The sequence below is a fragment of the Xenopus laevis genome, chromosome 7S (assembly GCF_017654675.1).
Source record: "Xenopus laevis strain J_2021 chromosome 7S, Xenopus_laevis_v10.1, whole genome shotgun sequence".
NCBI lineage: Eukaryota > Metazoa > Chordata > Amphibia > Anura > Pipidae > Xenopus > Xenopus laevis.
This window is the reverse complement of record NC_054384.1, coordinates 31,571,533-31,594,706: the sequence shown is the minus strand read 5'-3', so window position 1 is coordinate 31,594,706 and position 23,174 is coordinate 31,571,533. Positions and strand designations below refer to the sequence as shown.

At 36.4% G+C, this 23,174-nt stretch overlaps 1 protein-coding gene across 1 annotated transcript in view; it reads left to right on the top strand.

Moving 5' to 3' along the window:
* The window catches only part of sec31b.S (SEC31 homolog B, COPII coat complex component S homeolog), a gene marked incomplete at its 5' end in the record, with an annotated part of 58,303 nt that overhangs the window by 12,452 nt on the left and 22,677 nt on the right, over positions 1-23,174 (top strand). Inside the window, 13 exon segments of the mRNA NM_001091781.1 lie at positions 199-280; positions 1,850-1,973; positions 4,065-4,260; positions 4,483-4,578; positions 5,655-5,795; positions 6,540-6,682; positions 7,480-7,579; positions 10,398-10,559; positions 12,213-12,365; positions 14,561-14,791; positions 16,317-16,391; positions 17,003-17,095; positions 17,568-17,673. Of these exon segments, the coding sequence (NP_001085250.1) occupies positions 202-280; positions 1,850-1,973; positions 4,065-4,260; positions 4,483-4,578; positions 5,655-5,795; positions 6,540-6,682; positions 7,480-7,579; positions 10,398-10,559; positions 12,213-12,365; positions 14,561-14,791; positions 16,317-16,391; positions 17,003-17,095; positions 17,568-17,673 (1,699 nt within the window).

Genomic DNA, 23,174 nt, shown 5'->3' with positions numbered 1-23,174 from the left:
CCCCACCAGCGAATTGTATATACAGTCTGAAAGAATGTAGGTATACCAAAGAATTTTTAAACCTAGCCAAAAACACTGCAATAGTGTCTTGGATTTCATGTGAAGCCCTTGGGAGCAACCGTGAAACCTGAAACAAAATTGCAATTGATACCTTCAAACAGCACTGTTTATTAACATTTAACGTATGTATTTCTTTAGAGAATGAAGCTGAAAGAAATCGAACGATCTGCTGTTCAAGTCTGGAGCCCAGCCAACCAACACCCAGTTTTCTTAGCAACAGGTTTGGCTGTTTTCACATTGTAAACTTGCTTTTCAGCTTACACCAGATACCTTGTGGCCATAAACAAGCATTCCTGACAGTGTTTATGCATCTGAGCTAAATTGATCCTTTATAGAAAGAATTTCAGCCATCTTCACCTTCTTTAATGTTTGAGTAACGTTGGCAATGTATTCAGACACCATTGAGTGTTATAGCGAGGCATTTCGGTGTTAAAATATGAGCTTAAATATTTCAAATGTTAATATTAAAAATGCAAATAGATTAAAAAGTAGAAAAGAAAAGATTTCTAGGTAGAGGTTAAAATTTTACTTTTATACAGCTCCAGTGTAGGCAGTTGCATATGCACTGACTGGGAGGGGGTCTTTGTGATGTATGATTTGCCATGGTGTGAATGGACTCGGGAACCATCTTGCAGACATTTGGTCATTCTGCTTTAAACGACATGGCAACCAGAAAAATATTTATTGCAAAGCTAGAATATTTCTTGCTTATCTTTCTATTAAAGCACTCCCCTGTTCATATTCTGACTCTCATTCCAGTCATTTTTTTTTTTTTTTTTATGATCAAGCCGGTAAAATTCGACTAGGGAGTTATCCAAACTCGATTCAAGTTTTTTTAAAATAATTGTAATTCGATTTTCGAGATTTATCTTATTCTGGCCCTTTAAGAAATATAAATTGGCTATTAGATACCTAAAACCTGTCAAATACTGTTTAAGTCAATGGGAGAGATCCAAGGATCAATTTGGAGATGTTTGCACCCTTCCTGACATTCAAGTTTTTTTTCTCGTTAGAAAAACTCGATTTGTACGAATCGAAAACAATTCGAGTTTTCAGATCGGTAAAATTCATCGGAGTTTTAAAAATGTGATTTTTATAATAAATCTCCCCTGTTGAATTTCAAATTCAATCAAATTTAAGGGAGTTTAAAAAAAAAACTCACATGAATTCGAAATTCGACCCTTGATAAATGTGCCTCTTAGGGGCCCATTTACTAAGGGTCGAAGTGAATTTTCGAATTCAAAAACGTAAAATTTCAAAGTAATTTTTGGAAACTTCGACCATCGAATAGGCCAAAATTCGAATTGAAAAAACTTTGACTTCGAAAATCAAAGTACTGTCTCTTTAAAAAACTCAGACATCGACACTTCGCCACCTTAAACCTGCCGAATTGCTATTTAGCCTATGGGGGACCTCTATAACCTTTCTGAGTGTTTGGCTAAGCTTTGAATAGTCAAAGTATTTTTTTGTAAAATCTTTTGATTCGAATGATTTAATCGATCAATCGAACGATTTTTACTTCGAAAACTGCCGTTTTTCGATAGAAAAAATACTTCGACTATCGTAGTATCAAATTCGATGGACGAATTTCAACGTTTTTTAACTTGTGCCCCTTAATTTAGAGTTGCAAATTCAGATTATTTTCTATTATGTCTCCGCACTAGTGAAAAGCAACTAATATGACCCATAATTTCAGTACATCTTTTATAGTGTTTGACTTTATTTTTCTTAATCCTTTAGTGTAGTAAAATGTCAAAAACCTATTGTTTTCCTTGTACTTATGCCTTAGGAACATCAGCAAAACAGCTTGATGCCTCCTTCAACACCAGTGCTGCCCTGGAAATTTTTGAGGTGGACCTTGGAGACCCCCACCCTGCTATGAAAAGAAGAGGCGTCTATCCAGTCTCTAACAGGTATGAACAATACACTGCATTATTATAATGCAAGTATAATGTATTATTGAAGTACAGTGCACTCAGGAAACTAGATTTAGAAACCCTTTTGCTTGGTGGCACACATTGTAACATTGTGAATCTTGTAAACATTAAATAAACCCAAAAGGCTGGTTTTGCTTCCAATAAGGATTAATTATATCTTAGTTAGGATCAAGTACAAGGTACTGCTTTATTATAACCGAGAAAAAGGAAATAATTTTTAAAAATGTTGATTATTTGGATAAAACGGAGTCTATTGGAGACAGCCTTTCCGTAATTCAGAGCTTTCTGGATAATGGGATTCCAGTTAACAGATCCCATACCTGTACAATATATGTAACCTAGGGGCCCATTTACTAAGGGTCGAAGTGAATTTTCGAATTCAAAAACTTCGAATTTCGAAGTAATTTTTGGGTACTTCGACCTTCGAATAGGCCAAAATTCGATTTGAATTGAAAAAGCTTCAACTTCGAAAATCGAAGTACTGTCTCTTTAAAAAACTTCGACTTCGCCACCTTAAACCTGTCGAATTGCTGTTTAGCCTATGGGGGACCTCCTATAACCTTTCTGAGTGTTTGGCTAAGTTTTAAGTAGTCAAAGTATTTTTTTGTAAAACTGTTCGATTCGAACGATTTAATCGATCAATCGTACGATTTTTACTTCGATCGAAATCGGACGTTTTCAATCGAAAAAATAGTTTGATTATCAAAGTATCAACATTTTTTAACTTCGAAAAGATAATAATAATTCACTTTTGTCCATTAGTGCCCCAAAATGTCAGGTATGCTGTTTTCGATCTATGAATAAATAAAAACCATAAAAAGAAACACAATTTTTTCTTACAGCACAGATGTTTAAATAATAATAATAACATTTGCACAGTTATTTCTTTTTTAATTATGTTGATTTCCATTATTGAAACGCTACCACTCCTGTCTATTCACTGGAGGAAATCCAGGTGGCAGTAGTTTAAGTTGCATTCTCCTGCAGTACACGGGAATCTTTTTTCACTTTTATGATTGCACTTTACACGGGGGGGGGGTGATCAAGAAAAATAGTGATTGTGATATTTTGCTGTGATTTACTCAAATTGCAGCAAAACATGATTATGAACATTAATAAATTAGCACCTAACTAGTGATGAAAGCACCAGAATTGGTGATTTTCAGCATGAAAACACATTAGCACATTTGAGTTTGACCAGTGCCATAATAATGTTTATTTATGCATGGGATAGATATAAAGCAAATTAATGGGGAGTATGTGGGTTCTCATCCATACTCTAAAAGCATACAGAAAAGAAAAAAACTGGGTAAATAGGCTGTGCAAAATAAAAAAAAGTTTGTAATATAATGTAGTTATCAAAAATGTAATAAAGGCTGGACTGAGCGAATGTCTAACGTAATAGCCAGAATCCAACTTCCTGCTTTACAACTCTTAGGGCCTATTTATTATACTGTTTAAAACGAAAGTCGTCCAAAAAATGAGTAAAAGTTGTGTAAAATAAGTGGCAAATTTATCAAGGTGTGTTTTAATTTTCACCATGCGAATGCCAGATTATTTTACACTGCTTCGGACTTCTGTAAGTAAGCTCCGTCGGAAGTTGCTCAAAGAAAAAGCCAGTAAGAAATTATGCCATTTTTACGCTGTTTGTTACACGGTGATCCCATGTGATATGTGGCTCATTATTCTGCCATTTTTTACACCACATAATTAATCTGTTCCCTATTTGCTAGTCAGTGATTTGAAGGGGGCCACACTAACTGGACTATTGTTCAGATAGTCTGCTTTTGATCAATAGCACTCATTTTCAAATTAGACAGCTATGACCCTTATGGCCCCACTCAAGTCACTGATTGGTTACTGACTGGTAACCAATATGAGAGCTGCAAAGCAGGAAGTTGGGTGCTGGCTAATATGTTAGCTATCCAGTCACTCCAGCCTTTAGATAATTACATTTTTGGCTAACAAGTTATATAGGAAACATCATTTGTTTTGCACAGCCTAGTTACCCAGTTTTTATTTTTACACTGAACAATTCCTTTAACAGGAACTATTTTGTCTTGTCAGGTTCCATAAGATACTTTGGGGCAGCTTTGGAAGTGACCTGTTGGGTTCGTCTGGAGTGATTATTACGGGAGGAGATAATGGAGTGATAACTTTATATAGCGCTTCTCAGATCCTCGCATCAGGAGAGGAACCAGTTATTGCAAAAAATGACAAACATTCTAGCCCTGTTAGGGCTCTTGATTTAAACCCATTTCAGGTAGGCATCTAATAATAAACTGCTTTTGTAATGGTTATGCTAATACGATATATATTCACTAATGTACAAATATAATATTGATTGTATTGACAGTAAAATTCTGTAAAAGCATTCTGTCGCCCAATATGTTTTGGAGTTTATTTATAGAATATTTTTTTTTAAATGTAATAGATTAAATGTGTACCACACTAATTGCATACCTCTCTTAATTACTGTTTTCAGAGCAACCTACTTGCATCAGGTGCCAGTGATTCTGAGGTTTTCATCTGGGACTTGAACAACTTCACTGTGCCAATGACCCCAGGAGCTAAAGCTCAGGTAATTGTTTGGCTTTATACAATACAAATACTCAGTGTTTAGCAATAGAAGCTTGACCATAAATCATTTTAACCGCTATATGAACTTCATGGTGTTGTAGCAGTCAAGAGAATAAATGTCAATGACTTATGGTTGACATCTTCAGATATACAATAATATAAGTAGTTCATCCCATGTAAAGTTATTTTGCTTTTTAATATGTGGACAATATTTGATATTCATTCAACCAGTATATAAAATACTGGTGATGTCACTGAACAGAAAAAGAAACTTGGCCATTTCAGAACCCTCCATATCTTTTGTTTTTTTTTAGCTATTCCTTGGATTTACTGGATTTTTTAGGTTCATTGTCATGTTGCAAGTTTTGATTGAATTTTAGACATATGATGAAATTAATGAAAAATTAATAGTTGATTCTTAACTTGCAGATGATTTTTCAGTGGAATGATAGGTGTCCAATTGTTTGTCTCTTTAAAAAACACCTTTCTAAAGGCCTCAGATAGTTCTTTTAATTTAGGCACGCTGAACTATACATGTCAAAAAAGAGCATGCATGATTTTTAAATAAGACCAGACCAGTTCCTCTCTAATGATGTTGTATTCATTTGCATTTGATCTGGGGCACCTGATTCTGAGGTAGAGATAATACAGGGCATTACTTACCCTTTCCACAGGAATGAAATATGAAGATCAAATATTAAAAGGTGTGCATATGTTAAAAAAGAAAATTATTTATTTGGAGTGTATGTATAGTCAGTTGATGGCTGCAAAGGGCTGTCAAATTATAATCATTTAGATATTGTTATCTAAATAACAATTCCCCATACCCCAGATTTTTTGCATGTAACCTCCTAAGCGGAATGCCAGAATTGTTCTGGGGTCCCATTTAGGAGGTTACATGCAAAAAATCTGGGGTATGGGGAATGCAGATATATAGTGACAAGCAATCACTCACTTGGTAAAAGTAATAAATCCTGCAAAAGGAAGGAATGGCATCATGTAAGCCTTTGTGGGTTAATGACATGCACGCTGCGTGCCAGAGAATGTTTGTGTTAATTTCATGCATTCTTTTTAAAGCCCATAGAAGACATCAGTGCAGTTTCTTGGAATCAACAGGTACAACACATCTTATCATCTGCCCATCCCAGTGGCAAAGCTGTGGTATGGGATCTCCGCAAGAATGAACCTGTCATTAAAGTCAGTGACCACAGCAACAGAGTAAGCATGTACTGCTTCTGTTTACACCTTGAGAGGAAAGGTGTCTGAAGAATTTGTCCTTTGAATGCTGTAAAGCATTTATTAAAGTTGTGATGTTTATTCCAGTTATTATTAACATGTGTTTTTACATATTGTGCAGCGCTGACTCCAGTTAATATTATTCTATAATTTGATGTGTTCTGTTTTAAGATATATCTACTTTTATATAATTGCTGATTTTGAAAAATTTTGGGGTTTTGATTTCTATTGGTCAGTTTTACAAAAAATGCAAAATTTCACAAATTCGCAATTAGAGATGTTTTAAGGAAATCAAAAGTTAGCTATAAACTAGATGTTGAATCACCTTGAGAGGAAAGGTGTCTGAAGAATTTGTCCTTTGAATGCTGTAAAGCATTTATTAAACGTTGTGATTTTTATTCCAGTTATTATTAACATGTATTTTTACATATTGTGCAGCGCTGACTCCAGTTAATATTATTCTATAATTTGATGTGTTCTGTTTTAAGATATATCTACTTTTATATAATTGCTGATTTTGAAAAATTTTGGGGTTTTGATTTCTATTGGTCAGTTTTACAAAAAATGCAAAATTTCACAAATTCGCAGTTAGAGATGTTTTAAGGAAATCAAAAGTTGTCTATAAACTAGATGTTGAATCATTTTTTTAACCCACTGTAAGTTAGTTTTCATATTTAAAATCAAGCAAATACTTTCCAGTATATTTGAAAATCGTTATGTTTTCAGATGCATTGCTCGGGAATGATGTGGCACCCAGAAATTGCTACCCAGCTTGTCCTGTCCTCTGAAGATGATCGCTTACCTGTAATTCAAGTCTGGGACCTGCGTTTTGCCAGCTCCCCACTGAAAATGCTGGAGAACCACACAAGGTAGTAACATAAATAAAGAGTGATGTAACCTATTTGTGAAAGGTTTATGGAACTGATAAACCTTTAACATGTTTTATATCAAAAAAATAATAAAACATTGATGCATGAAACTCTACTGCTAATGGGCACGTTACACTTAGAAAGGTTTTCATTTTAAGTAGTCTGCTGCACCTATTTCTGATTAATTGATGTTTTTTTATTTATGGGAATTTTAAGGTTTCTGTGATATAGCATTCCACTGGATGTTGCACCCTCTAATTATTGTAATTAATTGTTGTTTTAATTCTCATTATAGCTACCAGATAGATGAACAGAATCATGTGGGAGTGGTAGTTTAAATAGCATATTAAATACATTGACAAAAGAGGGTACCTGATATCATGCAAATTCAGCGTTGGCTGCTAAATGAATTCTCTGAACTAATATTTGTACTAAGTAGATATTTCAAAGGAAAGATTTTTTGATAAAGTAAGTCGAGCAATTTGAATTTCAGTAGAGGACCAGGAACACTACAGTTACTCTCTAAACCAATCTTCATCTGGATATAACAGGAAGATAAATCTATTTGGGTTGTGCACTTGTCTAAATGCATTGGCTGGTAAAGCGCTGATTCATACTTACTCTGTAGCTGAACTACGTTAATAAATTCAGTAATTCTCCTCCCTTTACTCAGTAGAGCATGTTTTTTTTATGTTGCCGATATGTACATATAAATTCTAGCACAAACAGAAGAGGTTTAAAAGTAGAAAGCACATACAGTATTTGTTTTACCATACAACATTTTTTTTAACCTATAGGGGCATTCTCTCTATGTCCTGGAGCAAAGATGACCCAGAACTACTGCTGAGCAGTGCAAAAGACAGCCGAATATTATGCTGGAACCCAAACACAAGTGAAGTGAGTCACTGTTTACTCTGTCATGGATACTTTGCATATGCATGCTGTAGTTGTATATAAATGAATGCTGCTCTTAGAAATATTGATTAGTGCTAAGTATATTTAGAATGATAACTCCTATATCAAGATTGCAAACTTTCATTTAAATACAAATAGATATTTGAAACGCTCCAAATGACCAGAAAGCCCATGTGCCATAGACTCCATTTTAATTAGGGATGCACCGAATCCACTATTTTGGATTCCGCCGAACCCCCGAATCCTTTGCGAAATATTTGGTGGAATACCGAACTGAATCTGAATCCTAATTTGCATATGCAAATTAGGGATGGGAAGAGTAAAACATTTTTTACTTCCTTGTTTTGTGACAAAAAGACTCACAATTTCCCTCCCCACCCCTAATTTGCATATTCAATTTCCCTCCCCACCCCTAATTTGCATATTCAAATTAGGATTCGGATTGGCCGGGCAGAAGGATTCGGCCGAATCGTGCTGAAAAAGGCCAAATTCTGTATTCGTTGCATCCCTAATTTTGATAAAATAATTAAATTTTTTTTTAAAAAGGTTTACTTTTTCTGTGCAATAATAAAACCTTACATTGTACTTCCAACTTAATCAAAATTGAACCTTGTTGGAGGCAAAACAATCCTATTGGTTTTTTTGGGGTTTTAAAGTATTTTTTGTAGACTTAAAATGTTTAGATCCAAATTATGGAAAGACTTATCCAGAAAACCTTCAGCTCCACTGTGTGTGTGTGCGCGCTCAGCACACTCAGGCTGGTCAGATTCAAAGTAATGGAGCAGGGGACCAGAGTTGATCCACTTCTCTCAGCCTGCAAAAATACGCAGGCTGACAACAGTCAGAGCCTTCAGCCTGTGTGCCCATAGCCTTGTTGTCTGCCAGACAAATTTTTTTACAGTCCACCCTATTGTTATTCAATTTTTGCAGATACACTAATTGATGTAAAAAAAATAAATAATTAGCTGTCATTGAAAAATCTACCCTTCCTAGGACATGACTCCACATACACATGGAAATGCATACACTCATACATTAGTGTTTTTCTGTTAAAGGGGTGGTTCACATTTAAATTAACTTTTAGTATGTTCAAGAATGGCCAATTCTAAGCAACTTTTCAGTTGGTCTTCATTATTTATTTTTTTATAATTTTTAAGTCATTCGTCTTTTTCTTTTGACTATTTCCAGCTTTAAAATTGGGGTCACTGACCCCATCTAAAAACAAATGCTCTGTAAGGTTACACATGTATTGTTTTTTCTTCTTTTTATTACTCCTCTTTCTATTTAGGTCCTCTCCTATTCATATTCCAGTCTCTTATTCAAATCAATGCATGGTTGCTAGGGTAATTTCGACCCTAGCAACCAAATTGCTGACATTGCAAACTGGAGTGGCTGAATAAAAAATAAAAAAAAAAAGCAATTGCAAATTGCCTCAGAATATCACTCTCTACATCAAACTAATAGTTGATTTAAAGGGGAACAACCCCTTTAAGGTACAGTGCAACTTTGCTCTCTGCTGCTGTCAACTGATATTATGGCGCAACGTGCAATATACAAAAGAGACAGTGAGGTAGTAATTACCGAAGCAATCTGATGGCTACACCTATAAATATTATATCTATATATATAGATAGATAGATGGATGGATATATAGATGGATGGATATATAGATGGATGGATATATAGATGGATGGATATATAGATGGATGGATATATAGAGATATATAGATATACATACATACATACATACATACATACTAGGGATGCATCCTTTTTCAGCAGGATTCGGATTAGGCTGAATCCTTCTGGCCGAACTGAATATGAATTTGCATATGCAAATTAGGGTGTGTGGGAAATCGCAGGACTTTTTGTCACAAAACAAGGAAGTAAAAATAGTTTACCCCTTCCCATCCGTAATTTGCATATGCAAATTAGGATTTTGGTTCGGTATTCGGCAAAATCTTTCTTTTGTGAAGGATTCGAGGGTTCGGACGAATCCAAAATAGTGGATTTGGTGCATCTCTAATACAGAGCAGCTAAGACTGCCAAATTGCCACATTTCAGCTTTCACCCTCATGTTCAGATGTGCAGTCAAAGTAAAGAGCCAAGTATATACTGATTTTAATAAGGGATGCAATTAATCCATTTGAAGGGTTTGGCCGAATCTCAGCCTGAAACCCACCCTAATTTGAAAATGAGTAAAAGGGAGGGTGCAAAAAAATTGCTTTTGAAAAAAATTTGCATTTGTCTTGATTTTGTAACCTAAAGTCATGTGATTTTAAGAGTCTGGATTCGGTTTGGCCAGGCAGTTGTATTAGCCCAATGCTGCTGAAAAAGGATTGGATTCCTGAGCCAAAACCAGGATTTGGTGCATCCCGAATATTAATAACAATTACATTTACATATAACTTTAACATATAAAATGAATGTTTATTGAACAATTGCTTAGAATTGTATTTTCTTTCATTATGGAAACTGTTTACATTTTTTTCTACTGGTGGTTTTTTCTTTCCCCTTATAACATTTAACAGTATGAAGAATAAAGTAAGCCTTTCCCGTGGAGTCACATACTATTTATACCAACTGTTTAGTCTTCAACTGACATTATTAAGCTGAATAACCCTGTATATATCATGAAATGGGACAATTTTACTTTTCAACAATATATTGTTTGTGAGGGGAAAAAACATCACGTTTTGAATTCATATCATTTCTTACATGTGTAGGGGAAGATATTAGTATGTAAGAATTTAGTGTGGGATTTTTGGCCTCTTTTGCTTTACTGCTTTGTTTTCTGCAGGTTGTTTACGAGCTGCCCACAGAAAACCAGTGGTGTTTTGATGTTCAATGGTGTCCACGTAATCCATCCATATTTTCTGCTGCCTCATTTGATGGATGGATAAGCGTATATTCTGTTATGGGTGGAAGCATAGAAGCAATGCAAAGGAGTCAAGCAGACAAGGTAACTTTAATTAGTTTCAAATTAATGGTCGTTCACCTTTGTTCCCACATTTTTAACTTGTTTTTAGATGGTAGACCAAATGGTACTTAAATTAACTATTTTATTAAATTAAAACAGTTTACAGAGTTGTGAACCCCCTTAAAATGTCCCCTTCATACTGGACAGGACCTCCAAGAGGGCACACATATATATCTCCTGGTTTGTGTTGTGTTAGCTTCTGTGGAATAACCTGACAAATGCTTGACTCCCCAGGATTTTCCCCACACTCTGTAAAACAATTCACTGCATTAGCTGTTATTGCTCCATGTGAAGCAGTAGCTGAGTAAGTGTGAAATTGTGTGTCTACTGCCTGTTTGAGACGCAGGTCACTGTTTACATTATAAAAAGGGTGCTGTTTTAAGGAATCAGATGTGAAATAAACTGGTGTAATTTCATACACTTAAATTTGTAATTTTAATAAAGACAAGAGAGATTGTGCTCTACAGAGAGTCCGTATCCGCACAAAGAAATGAAAGGGAGTATCAGATTAGACTACACTTTCTGTGAGCTACATACCTTTTTGCACTTACAGGTGGATACTTGATATGCCATGATGATCACGGCTTCACAGCTGCAAATAACCTAAACCTCTTCTGTTCTTGGGTCTTAAATATCATACAAGGGAGTACTCTTTTAATCATGCAAACATTCCAGTCAAGGAATGGTAAACAGTGCAGTCTCAACTTTTATAAATAATTGTTACGAAACATGAGGGGGCAGATTTACATATGGTCGAATATTCGACTGCCGAATGTAAATCCTTCGACTTCGAATATCGAAGTCGAAGGATTTACCGCAATTAGTTTGATCGAACGCTCAAACGAAACGTTGCACCTCTGCAAATAAAATATAGCAAGGGCTTGTACCTGCTTGAAAGAACCCTTGTGTGCCAGTGTATTCTTCCTGTACCCGATGTGATTGTACCACACTTTGGGCAAGCATTAATGCTCCCTTATTCTACTTAAAGGAGAAGGAAAGCTACAGAGGCATTTTATTAGATTATTATTTTATAGATTAGCTGCAATAGTGCAAGCTAGAATGCTATATTTATTCTGTAGAATAAAAAACTCTACAAGCTCTCTGTTTGTTTAGAATAGGAGCTGCAGTATTAATGTGGTGTGACATCACTTCCTGCCTGAGTCTCTCCCTGCTCTTGGCTCAGATTACAGTAGAGAAGGGAGGGGTGGGGGGAGAGGAGCAAACTAAGCATGCTCTTGCCCAGGGCAATGAGGTTTAAGCTGAAGGCAGGAAGTCTAATACAGAAGCCCATGTGTACACAATAGAAGGAAAGAAATGCAGTGTTTCTTTTGACAGGGGACTCAGAGCAGCATTACTTTGGGGGTTTACTGGTATATTTAGATGGACCTTTCTGATAAGGCTTACTTAGTTTTAACCTTTCCTTCTCCTTTAAGTCCTATGCTGCCTAATAGCCTTCTAAGCACGCCATAGGTTGATTGCGCAAGCAAGGATTGAGGCATAATTTGTTTTCTTATCTTTCTGCTTCTGTGGAATTATGGTAGCAGAAAATTAGCAAGAATTCTGCAAAGTCTAGTGAATTGAGTATAGTTTGTCTTGTTTTATGGAATCTGCAGTTCATCCCTATTTGTGTTTTAGATTTCATTGTCCTTTAATAGCCTGGATCCTTTTGGGACAGGGCAACCGCTACCTCCACTACAAGTGCCGCAACAAGTTGCACAGACCACTGTAATCCCTCCTTTAAAAAAGCCTCCAAGATGGATTCGCAGGCCGGTGGGAGTCTCTTTTGCTGTAAGTAGAATACAATTGTTCATTTTAAACACATGCTCACATTTTCCTTAAAGGGGTGATTCATCTTTAAGGTAACTTTTATTATGTTATAGAATGACCAGTTCTAAACAACTTCAATTGGTTTTCATTATTTATTTTTTATAATTTCATAGTTATTTGTTTTTTTCTTCTGACTTTTTGCAGCTTTCAAATGGGTGTCGCTGACTCCCTTCTAAAAACAAATGCTCTGTAAAGCTACAAATTGTTACTTTTCATTACTGATCCTTCTATTCAGGCATCTCCTATTCATATTCCAGTCTCTTATGCAAATCAATGCATGGTCGCTAGGGTAATTTGGACTGGAGAGCTGCTGAATAAAAAGCTAAATAACGAATGTATAAGAATTGCAGCACTCCAATTATGCATTAAAACTGTCTTTATTCCAAATATAGCATAGCAACGTTTCGGACACAAAAGGTCCTTTAAAAGATAAAGGACCTCTTGTGTCCGAAACGTCGCTATGCTATATTTGGATTAAAGGCGGTTTTAACGCATAATTGGAGTGCTGCAATTCTTATACATTCGCAATTTAAAGTATGTGAAGGTGAACACATTTTGTTGCGGCACCCTATGAGAAAAAGACTTTGAATGTACCAAGTGTGCTGGATAATCTATGTGATTAAAAAGCTAAATAACTCAAAAACCACAAATACTAAATAATGAAAATAAATTCATTTACATCCTACTAAAAGTTATCTCAAAGGTGAACAACCCCTTTAACAGACTTCTCAGATTGTTAATTTCTTTAGTTAGTTTGATGATTGTGCACCGATTGAGATGTATTTATTTTAATGACAACATGTACTTGTATTTTTAGTGTGGTTTTTCCTCTGTGCTGCTGGTAGCTGTTAATATTTGTTAAATGTATAACTTTATTTATACATGGATATACAGCACTGTACAATCTTAAAGTGTAGAAATGTATACACAGGGAAGACAAGAATTATAAAAACACAGAGCGTAAGTGCCATGTGGTAAGAGACACAGTAGCAAAATCCCTGCCCTGTACATCTTATAATTTAAATCGGTGGATAATATACAGGCACAAATTGGATTGCAAAAGTGTGCAGAGATTTTGGGATTGGCCCTTAAGTGGCACACCTGGACTAGAGAAAATTCTAGTACTCCAAAAGTTATAATCTATGTTTCTTTTTAAAGAAACAGCAAAACGTGAACATATGTTGTGAGAAGCTGAGGAATGAAGGGCTTTGAATTGTAGCAGAAGGAATTTGTATGCTATTAGTTGCAACAAGTGAACAAATACAGATACTGTGTGTGCAGTTCACTTTAAGTAGTTCTTAGTTTCAGCACTGGTGGCACAGTTACACTCCCTAAAACCTGTCCTGTACTGTTGTGTTTAGTGTGGCTTTTTTTTTTTCTCGTGCTACTGGTATCACAGAGAAAAAATTGTAACTACGGTGTTGATGACATTTTGGGCTAATGCAGGGCATTGTGGGACATGGAGTCTTGGGTGGAAAAGAGCTGACTACATTATTCTATAAGAGAACAGCAGTTAGGAAATTGAGAAACAGATACTGCTTTTAATTGCACACAGGTATACAAAATAGGGAGTTTTTTTACTTGTTTGGCTACAAACAGATTTCTTCCATTGTAAAACTTGCAATTTTATGTGAATATATAGCAGTTTGACTCTCTATTATCCTAATGTTAAAACCACTAATAATGTTTAATTTATATTTGAACATGGCTTAGAATTGCACACTCTTTAATTAGACAAAATTATTTTTGGGATTTAAATTTATTTGAAGAAAAAGAGGTTAAAGAGCAACAAAAAGCTAAAAAGTAGTTTGATATGGAAGTATGTGGTCTAAGAAGATTATCTTGTATTTGTGCCTAGACACAATGTGTAATATTTAGTAGAATAGTATAAGAATAAAATAATTTTGGACTAGCCATAGAAGGTACATATTCTTAATGTGTGCTACACTAGACATGCCCTAATGGTACTGGGATCACAAACAACTGGTTGCTCTCCAACATAGAACCATCAATGAAAAGGGCCTCTTGTGCTTCCCTTTTTTGTTTATTCTTAAATATATTTTCTATTTTAGAGAACTCTGACAAATTCTTTCAAACTTTATTGAGGGTACTGTGGATTTTATTTTGTTAACCCATATTCTCCTTCAATTTGACAGTTTGGTGGAAAACTTGTTTCTTTTGACTGTCCAAAAGCTTCTGTGCAGCCAAACCAGGAGTCCCTTCCACGGCAGGTTTACATCAGCCAAGTCAGCATTGAGAAGGAGTTCTTGGCCCGATCCAGTGAGCTGCAAGCAGCATTGCTCTCTGGGAACCTTGTAAACTACTGCCAAAATAAAGTGCAAAGTTCCCAAGATGTCTACGACAAGAGTATCTGGAACTTCCTTAAGGTACTCAAAAACCCTTATATAGGTTTGTTAAAGTGCAGTATATATAGGATCCTTTATTCTGAAACCCATTATTTAGAAAGCTTACAGGAAGGTTATAGAGTCCATTTTAAAGGAGAACTAAACCCTAAAAATTAATATGGCTAAAAATGCCATCTTTTATTTACTAAACTTATTGCACCAGCCTAAAGTTTCAGCTTGCCAATAGCAGCAATGATCCAGGACTTCAAACTTGTCACAGGGGGTCACCACCTTGGTAAGTGTCTGCGACGCTCATCTGCTCAGTGGGCTCTGAGCAGCTGTTGAGAAGCTAAGCTTAGGGGAACCTCGCAAATTATCAAGCAGAAAATAAGGTTGGTCTGTAATATAAGCTAATGCACGAAGCTGATTACGAAATTCTGATGCTAGTTGCACTGGTTTCGGTGCTGCCATGTAGTAATTATCTGTATTAATTACTAATCAGCCTTATATTGTGACATTTATATTCTATGTGTACTGTATATTGTGAGTGGGTCCCAAAGCTCAGTAAATGACAGCAGCACAGAGCGTGTGAAGTGAATTAGCAGAAGAGAAGATGGGGGAGCTACTGGGACTTCTTTGGAGACACAGATCTTCCCTTCCAAAGGCCTGAGGTTACCTTGGGCTGTTACACACAAAATATACAACATTTCTAGCTACTTCTTTAGTTAAGCTTTAGTTCTCCTTTAAACAGATAATTCTAATTTTTTTTTTTAAAAAAAATACTTTTTCTCTGTAATAATGAAAAAAGTATGTTGTGCTTAATCCTAACTAATATACAGTAAATATTAGTAGAATATAAAGTCAGGTAGGCATAATTATTTTGCTGTCCTGGGGCCAGATGGCTTCTGTTTAGAAGTACTTGCTTTGGCTTTTCAGAGCAGAGGCCATGTGTCATTGCAAGTGTGTGCCATTAGCAGGATAGGTGCTTAGTGTAGAGAGCAGCAACTATGGGGTGTTACCCACCTTAGCACTCTTGCACTCCTGGGGTTTGTGAATGATCCCAATCATTAGTATTCTCTCTAAAGAAAGTAAACTCACCTTTTCCTGGAAAATATAAGGGTATATGCTAGAACTTGCATAACAAATCTCCACTTAAATATAGTAAAGGGCTTGAAAACAAATATTATTGCATGCAGTCATTAGTATTGACTGCACTCACTTCATGGTGCAAAACAGAGGCCATACCATCTCCAAAGAAAGCTTCTTCCTTGAAAGGAAAATGTCATGTGTGCCATAGAAGAATGGGACATATAGAAAAGGTAAAATAAAGCAAAGAATGGTGCCTTTAAAAAATATATAAAGATATTTAAAAAGATAATGATTTGAAGGATAGATTTCTTATTTTACAGGAAATGGTACACCAGGACATTAAAAAAATTTTTTTAATGAAAAAGGCTTCGCACAAAGATAAAACGATTTATTCAAATGTAATCAAAGGTAGTTTGGTTGCCTGGGACAAACTCCAGTGTTGAAAATATTTATCATCAGTCTTAATTTGTCATCATAGGTGAATTTTGAACAAGATGCCAGAGAGAAATACCTTAAGCTGCTTGGCTACAACAAAGAAGAACTGGATAAGAAGGTTAGTTGTGGCTGCAGGCCTTATTGACATTTATTTTATTTATAGTCCATATGTACCTACTCTACTGTACTTAATTTTGGTGCCAAAGAGAGAGATTAAATAAATGCTCTGTTTTAATTTCACTAAAACTATGGGGCTGATTAATCAAATAAATTTTACCAAGCGTTATTCATAGTTGCTGCTCTATATTCTTTAAGATTTAAGAATTTATTTAAAATAATCATCCAATTAATTTCTCCCCGTATACCAAAAATTTGAACAGATAATAGCTCTATTAAACAGAATGGTGTTGAACTTCGCATCTTAGCACCATCTGTAAATTGAGGAAGGCATCGGGTAAGTAATATGGTTCAGAAATCCCTACAACATGAAAGTAGTGGCGCTTTATAATCTAAAATAATTTATTATAAAATAATGTATCATAATCATGGATTTGAACAATGCATCTATAAATGTTTTGTTATTTCATGTTGCTGCCATTTTAGTACAGGCATAATGGCTTTTATAGGAATCTCTGTAATTCTGTCTTTCCTTTTATCTTTTGATAAATATTCTGATTCATGACAGTTGAAAGACAGCACAGGCTATGTTCTAATGTTTTTGCATTTTAGATCTCAAATGCACTGGGGGAGAACTTTCAGAACAAGAGCAGCCCTTCAGAGCCAGAGGATATAATTCAAAGCATCCAGTCTGTCTCCAGCCAGGTAATCTGGATTTAGCACAAATAATACGCTCAAGGTTAGAGCCAACTGTTACATTGATGTACTCTGAGATGTTTCCTAAGCCATCAAGCTAGCATTGCAGTGTCAGTGCTGGATTTTGTCATGCCTAGTGGATCCACATCTTCTTATATTAACTAGCAAGAGTGCAAATGTTAAACAAGCGGACATCTTGGGAAAATGCTGATTACTTCTTTATTGAAATGTCTTTTGAGAAAAATAAAGTATGTTGTTTTATGTGTTCACCCACATATTTTACCAAGAGAACCATCATATGTGAAATAATGTCAAGATATTCGTAATATGCATTCCAAGTATAAAAAACTGATTTGGGCTATATGATCACTATTACAAGTGCCCTGTGTTTTATAGTATAAAAGTTATATCAACATTGTTTTAAAATACTAGTTTTTAGTCATGATGAACATGTTCTCCTATAATACTTTTTTCTTTCTAGGATTCCAGTAGCTTTACAGGACAAACAGCATCAAATTCTTCTTCCGTGGAGTTTTTTAATCTACCTCCTCAAGATTCTGCCAAGTTTGAAATCCCAGTAAATTCAGGTATATGTTAGCATTTTGTGGAGGGAAACTTTAAAGGGTTACTATCATCACATAGTTACCCAGACTGGTGTTCTTTAGATTTGGAAAATGCCAGAGGGGTTGCTGTTAGATCACATTGTTTATTAGTCCTGTGGGGCGCTGTTTGGGCCTCTGGACGCACATGTGCATTAACCCTCTGGGGAGGGTTCTGAGCTGCAACAAGACACTGCTAAGATGCCACTTATACACACCTGAATCCAGAATATAGAATGCAGTGAGGATGGGGCAAGGAGTTTCACAGAGGGCATAATATGCCTCTCATACCAAATTGCTCTACCTATGCGAAGTACGTCAGGTGCTGTTTGGGATACAGTTGGAAGAGAGTGGATCTGATTTTGCTCTTGCCTGGGTCAGGAGGGGGTGTTGCAACTGTACTGTTTTTACTGCACCACTTCACTTCATCTGATCATGCTACAAAATATTAAGAGAAATTGCTAGCAGGGCTGTTATTTAATGCTAAATATGGACTATATGGTGGGAGTAAGAACTTGTGAATAATTCATTATTGCATACTGCAGCTTGTAGCAATAAGAGCAAATATAGATCTCTACTTTGTTCTCATTGCTGTGAGCTACATTATGCAACAGTGAGTTGTGTAACATTCATGTGGAAAATTTTGAATAAGGAATGCCTTACGGATTTATACATATAGAATGCACTAGCTGGACAAAATTAGAAATAAACAATGCTTATTAACCGTATGAAAAGCATCGACAGATTATGTCATAAGAAAAAGTTATTTATGTATGTGTGAAAAACAGAAAAAAAAATTATTAGTATATAACTTTTCAGATGCATGGTGATCGCTCTTGCACTGTTGCAGTGGATTCTGGTGCAGTTATGTACAAATCTGCAGTCTTAGCTACTCCCTATGTAAAATTTTGATTTGTCAACAAAGAAACCCAACAGTTGTTTAACCCTTTAAGTGCCACAGAACGTAGAATCTACGTTCTGTGGATCAAAGGACCAAAGTGCCACAGATCGTAGATTCTACGTTCTGCAGCACTTCCGGGTTTGCGAGCGGAGGAGCGGCTGTTAGAGCCGCTCGCTCCGCTCCTTCACGATCCCCTGCCCCTAGACAACGAGCAGAGCAGGGGATCGTGTGGCCCCTGGGGCGCGATCGCCCAGGGGCCCCAAAGCAGCAGCAGGGACGCGTTTCCTATGCGTCCTGCTGCTGCCTGCGCTGCACTTCCGCCCAGCTCCGCCCCCCCATGGCTGCTGACCATTGGAGCTGGAGATCTGCTGCGTGGGACCCTTTCTCATCGATCTGATGCATCTACCCCAGGTAAGTGTAACATTTACACACACAAAAACACACCAACACACACTTATTACAGTAATATACACTTACACACACTCACACATAGATTTTTGGGGATTGGGGGGGTCACACACACTTACAGCACCCATGTACACTTGCACACGCGCAAATAACATGCAATTTACCCGTTGTGCACACGCATATGTACATATATGGCTTTGTGGCTTTTTTTTTTTTTTTCTTATCGCATCGTCTCTTTTTGGGCTAAAAAAAATGTTTTATTGCCGTTCCGAATAGCGTATTCGCTAACCCTACTGTGCAATAGCTTTTGTATGTTATTTTGGTGGTTATATTGCAATTTTGGGTATTTTGGTGCATTTTTAGCCATTTTATTGCATTTTCAGCTCTGCATTTGTGTTGTTCACTTGTTTCTGTCCGTATAATCGATTTGGCCCAGCTAAAATATTCAAACGGTAATTCTGGTGGCTGATTACACTAGTGTGAAAAAAAAAGCATTGATTTTTGTGGTTTTATTAGTTTTTGGTGATTTATTTGCATTTCACACTGTTCTGTGTTAGTTTGTTTTGCCTATGTAAATTTTATCTACTATATATCCATTTGTGGGTCTCTGTGCGCCACATAGTTTGGTATATCTTTGCATATTGGGCATCAAAGTGTTCAGTAGACACCTGGCGTTCATATTTAGGATGTTTTATGCTGATACGTTACGAAATGTGGGGCATATAATGGGGTAAAATTCAAGCTTTGTGCCGATTTTCAGAAATTTGATAAAAACCGTTATGTTCAGCATTGCTTTGCAGTTTGGCAGTTTGCAGTAGAAACACTTATTTACCCCACTTATTTACCCATTTTGGATTCGTCAGAATGTGTACTTTCTGAAAATATATGGTTTTCTGGGGTCTCTGTACTGTTAGGGGGGTCTAATGTCGCATATTACACACACCGGGTGCTTATATTGCAGCAGCCGGCGCGCGTCAGCCGTGAAAATGTATAAACACTATTGTCATTTGGGGGTCTCTGTGCGCCACATAGTTTGGTATATCTATGCATATTGGGCATCAAAGTGTTCAGTAGACCCCTGGCGCTCATATTTCGGATGTTTTATGCTGATAAGTTACGAAATGTGGGGCATATAATGGGGTAAAATTCAAGCTTTGTGACGATTTTCAGAAATTTGATAAAAACCGTTACGTTCAGCATTGCTTTGCAGTTTGGCAGTTTGCAGTAGGAACACATATTTACCCATATTGGATTCGTCAGAATGTGTACTTTCTGAAAATATATGGTTTTCTGGGGTCTCTGTACTGTTAGGGGGGTCTAATGTCGCATATTACACACACCGGGTGCTTATATTGCAGCAGCCAGCGCGCGTCAGCCGTGAAAATGTATATACACTATTGTCATTTGGGGGTCTCTGTGCGCCACATAGTTTGGTATATCTATGCATATTGGGCATCAAAGTGTTAAGTAGACCCCTGGCGTTCATATTTAGGATGTTTTATGCTCATAAGTTATGAAATGTGGGGCATATAATGGGGTAAAATTCAAGCTTTGTGACGATTTTCAGAAATTTGATAAAAACCGTTATGTTCAGCATTGCTTGGCAGTTTGGCAGTTTGCAGTAGAAAGACTTATTTACCCATATTGGATTCGTCAGAATGTGTACTTTCTGAAAATATATGGTTTTCTGGGGTCTCTGTACTGTTAGGTGGTCTAATGTCGCATAATACACACACCGGGTGGTTATATTGCAGCAGCCAGCGCGTCAGCCGTGAAAATGTCTATACATATTGTCATTTGGGGGTCTCTGTGCGCCACATAGTTTGGTATATCTATGCACATTGGGCATCAAACTGTTTAGTAGACTCCTATGTTTATATTTAGGATGCTTTATGCTGGTAATGATACATGGACAATACGATGCTGGAAAGTTGAAGCTTTGAGGCAATTTTCAGAATATTTTACCAAAACCGCCAAATTTGGCAAAGCCTTGCGACTCATTAGTTTGGAGCAGAAAGGCATGGGTACCCATTTTAGATTCGGTAGAATGTGTACTTTCCAAAAATATATGGGTTTGGGGGGTAAACATATATTTCTGTGTTTTTACCCCACAAAAATGCAGTCAATGTGTTGATTTTTCATTAGATGAAGTTACCCACAGGACTATTTGTATGCGCTAACTTCATTTTGAGGCCTCTAAATGCCAGATACTTTGGTAAACCTATAAACAATGGCCACCAAACTGTTCAGAGGAACCCTGGCAATCATATTTAGGGTGCTTTTTCTTGGTGCGTAACGATACATGGGTGATATGGTGCTGAGAAGTTGAAGCTTGGAGGCAATTTTCAGATATTTCACCAAAACCGACAATTGTGGGAAAGCCTTGCGACTCAGTAGTTTGGAGCAGAAAGGCATGGGTACCCATTTTAGATCCGTTAGAATGTGTACTTTCCAAAAATATATGGGTTTTGGGGGGTAAACATATATTTCTGTGTTTTTACCCCACAAAAATGCAGTCAATGTGTTGATTTTTCATTAGCTGAAGTTACCCACTGGACTGTTTGTATGTGCTAACTTCATTTTGGGGCCTCTAAATGCCAGATACTTTGGTAAACCTATGAACAATGGCCACCAAACTGTTCAGAGGAACCCTGGCAATCATATTTAGGGTGCTTTTTCTTGGTGCATAACAATACATGGGTGATATGGTGCTGAGAAGTTGAAGCTTTGAGGCAATTTTCAGATATTTCACCAAAACCGACAATTGTGGGAAAGCCTTGCGACTCAGTAGTTTGGAGCAGAAAGGCATGGGTACCCATTTTAGATTCTGTAGAATGTGTACTTTCCAAAAATATATGGGTTTGGGGGGTAAATATATATTTCTGTGTTTTTACCCCACAAAAAATGCAGTCAATGTGTTGATTTCTCAGTAGCTGAAGTAAAGTCCTGAACAATTTGGATGTGCTAACTTCATATTGGTGTCTCTAAATGCCAGATACTTTGGTAAACCTATGCATAATGGGTATCAAACTGTTCAGTGGACCCCTGGCAATCATATTGCAGGTGCTTTTTCTTGGTACCTAATATAGTTTGGGATATGCGGAGCAGCAAAATAAAACCTTTGAAATGATTTTTCAAAATTTTGAATTTTATTTTGAAAAACCGCTATGTTCAGACAAGCTTTTCTGTTTGGTAGTTGGGAGTAGAGAGACATAGTTACCCATTTTGTAATCGGCAGAATGTGTACTTTTCAAAAATGTATGGTTTTCTGGGGTAAACCTATGGTTTCAGGATTTTTTGCCTTGGAATCTAAAGCATGCCGTTTTCTGCCTTAGTGCTTTCAAAATTCAGTAATATATTGCCGGGAGTTTTTATTGTACAGAAGTCCTAAATCTCCCTAAAACTATACATATCTGGTATTGGCACGTTCGAGAGACATAAGGCATTCCAAATCAGTTGGATTTTCATCTGTAAAATGAAATATTTTTCTGGTATAAATTGATATACGATGAAAAATGGTAATTTTTCTTTTTTTTTTGGTATTTAGCACTATAAATTTTTTTGCACAGGTGGAAATACATGAAAACTCAGGCAGATTTAGAAAGCTCAGTTTCTACCGAAAAAAACAATGTATAGTTTTCCTAGGTAAACTATAGGTTTCCCCTCAGAAAATGCCCCTAAAGTGAGAGAGCACAAAATGCTTAAAAATGGCTGGCATTTCGCGTAACCAAAATGTGAAATTCTGCTGGCACTTAAAGGGTTAAAAGCGAAACGGAAAAATTAATTTACTTTACTATTGACAAACTTGTGAGTGCATTACAATTTGTGACCTTACAGTAATGTTGCTATAATGTTTTCTGTGCGTTGTGGTTTCACAACCACAAAAGGATGCATACATGTTTAAGTCCCACAGTTGTCTCTCAGAAAAATTCACACAAGTCCATGCTTGTAGCCATAAAACTATATAAACAAAAAACTTTTTTTTTTTTTTTTTTTATATAAAAATGGAGTCTCTGAGAGATGGCCTTCCATAATTCTGAGCTTTTTGGATGACGGGCTTCTGGATATCGGATCCTGTACCTCTTTATCATAAGCAGTGTCTTTAGTGTGCTTTTTCTAAAAACAAAACTTAATTTGTTTTCTAAATACAAGTATCTCTATCATGTTCTTCTTTGTTTCC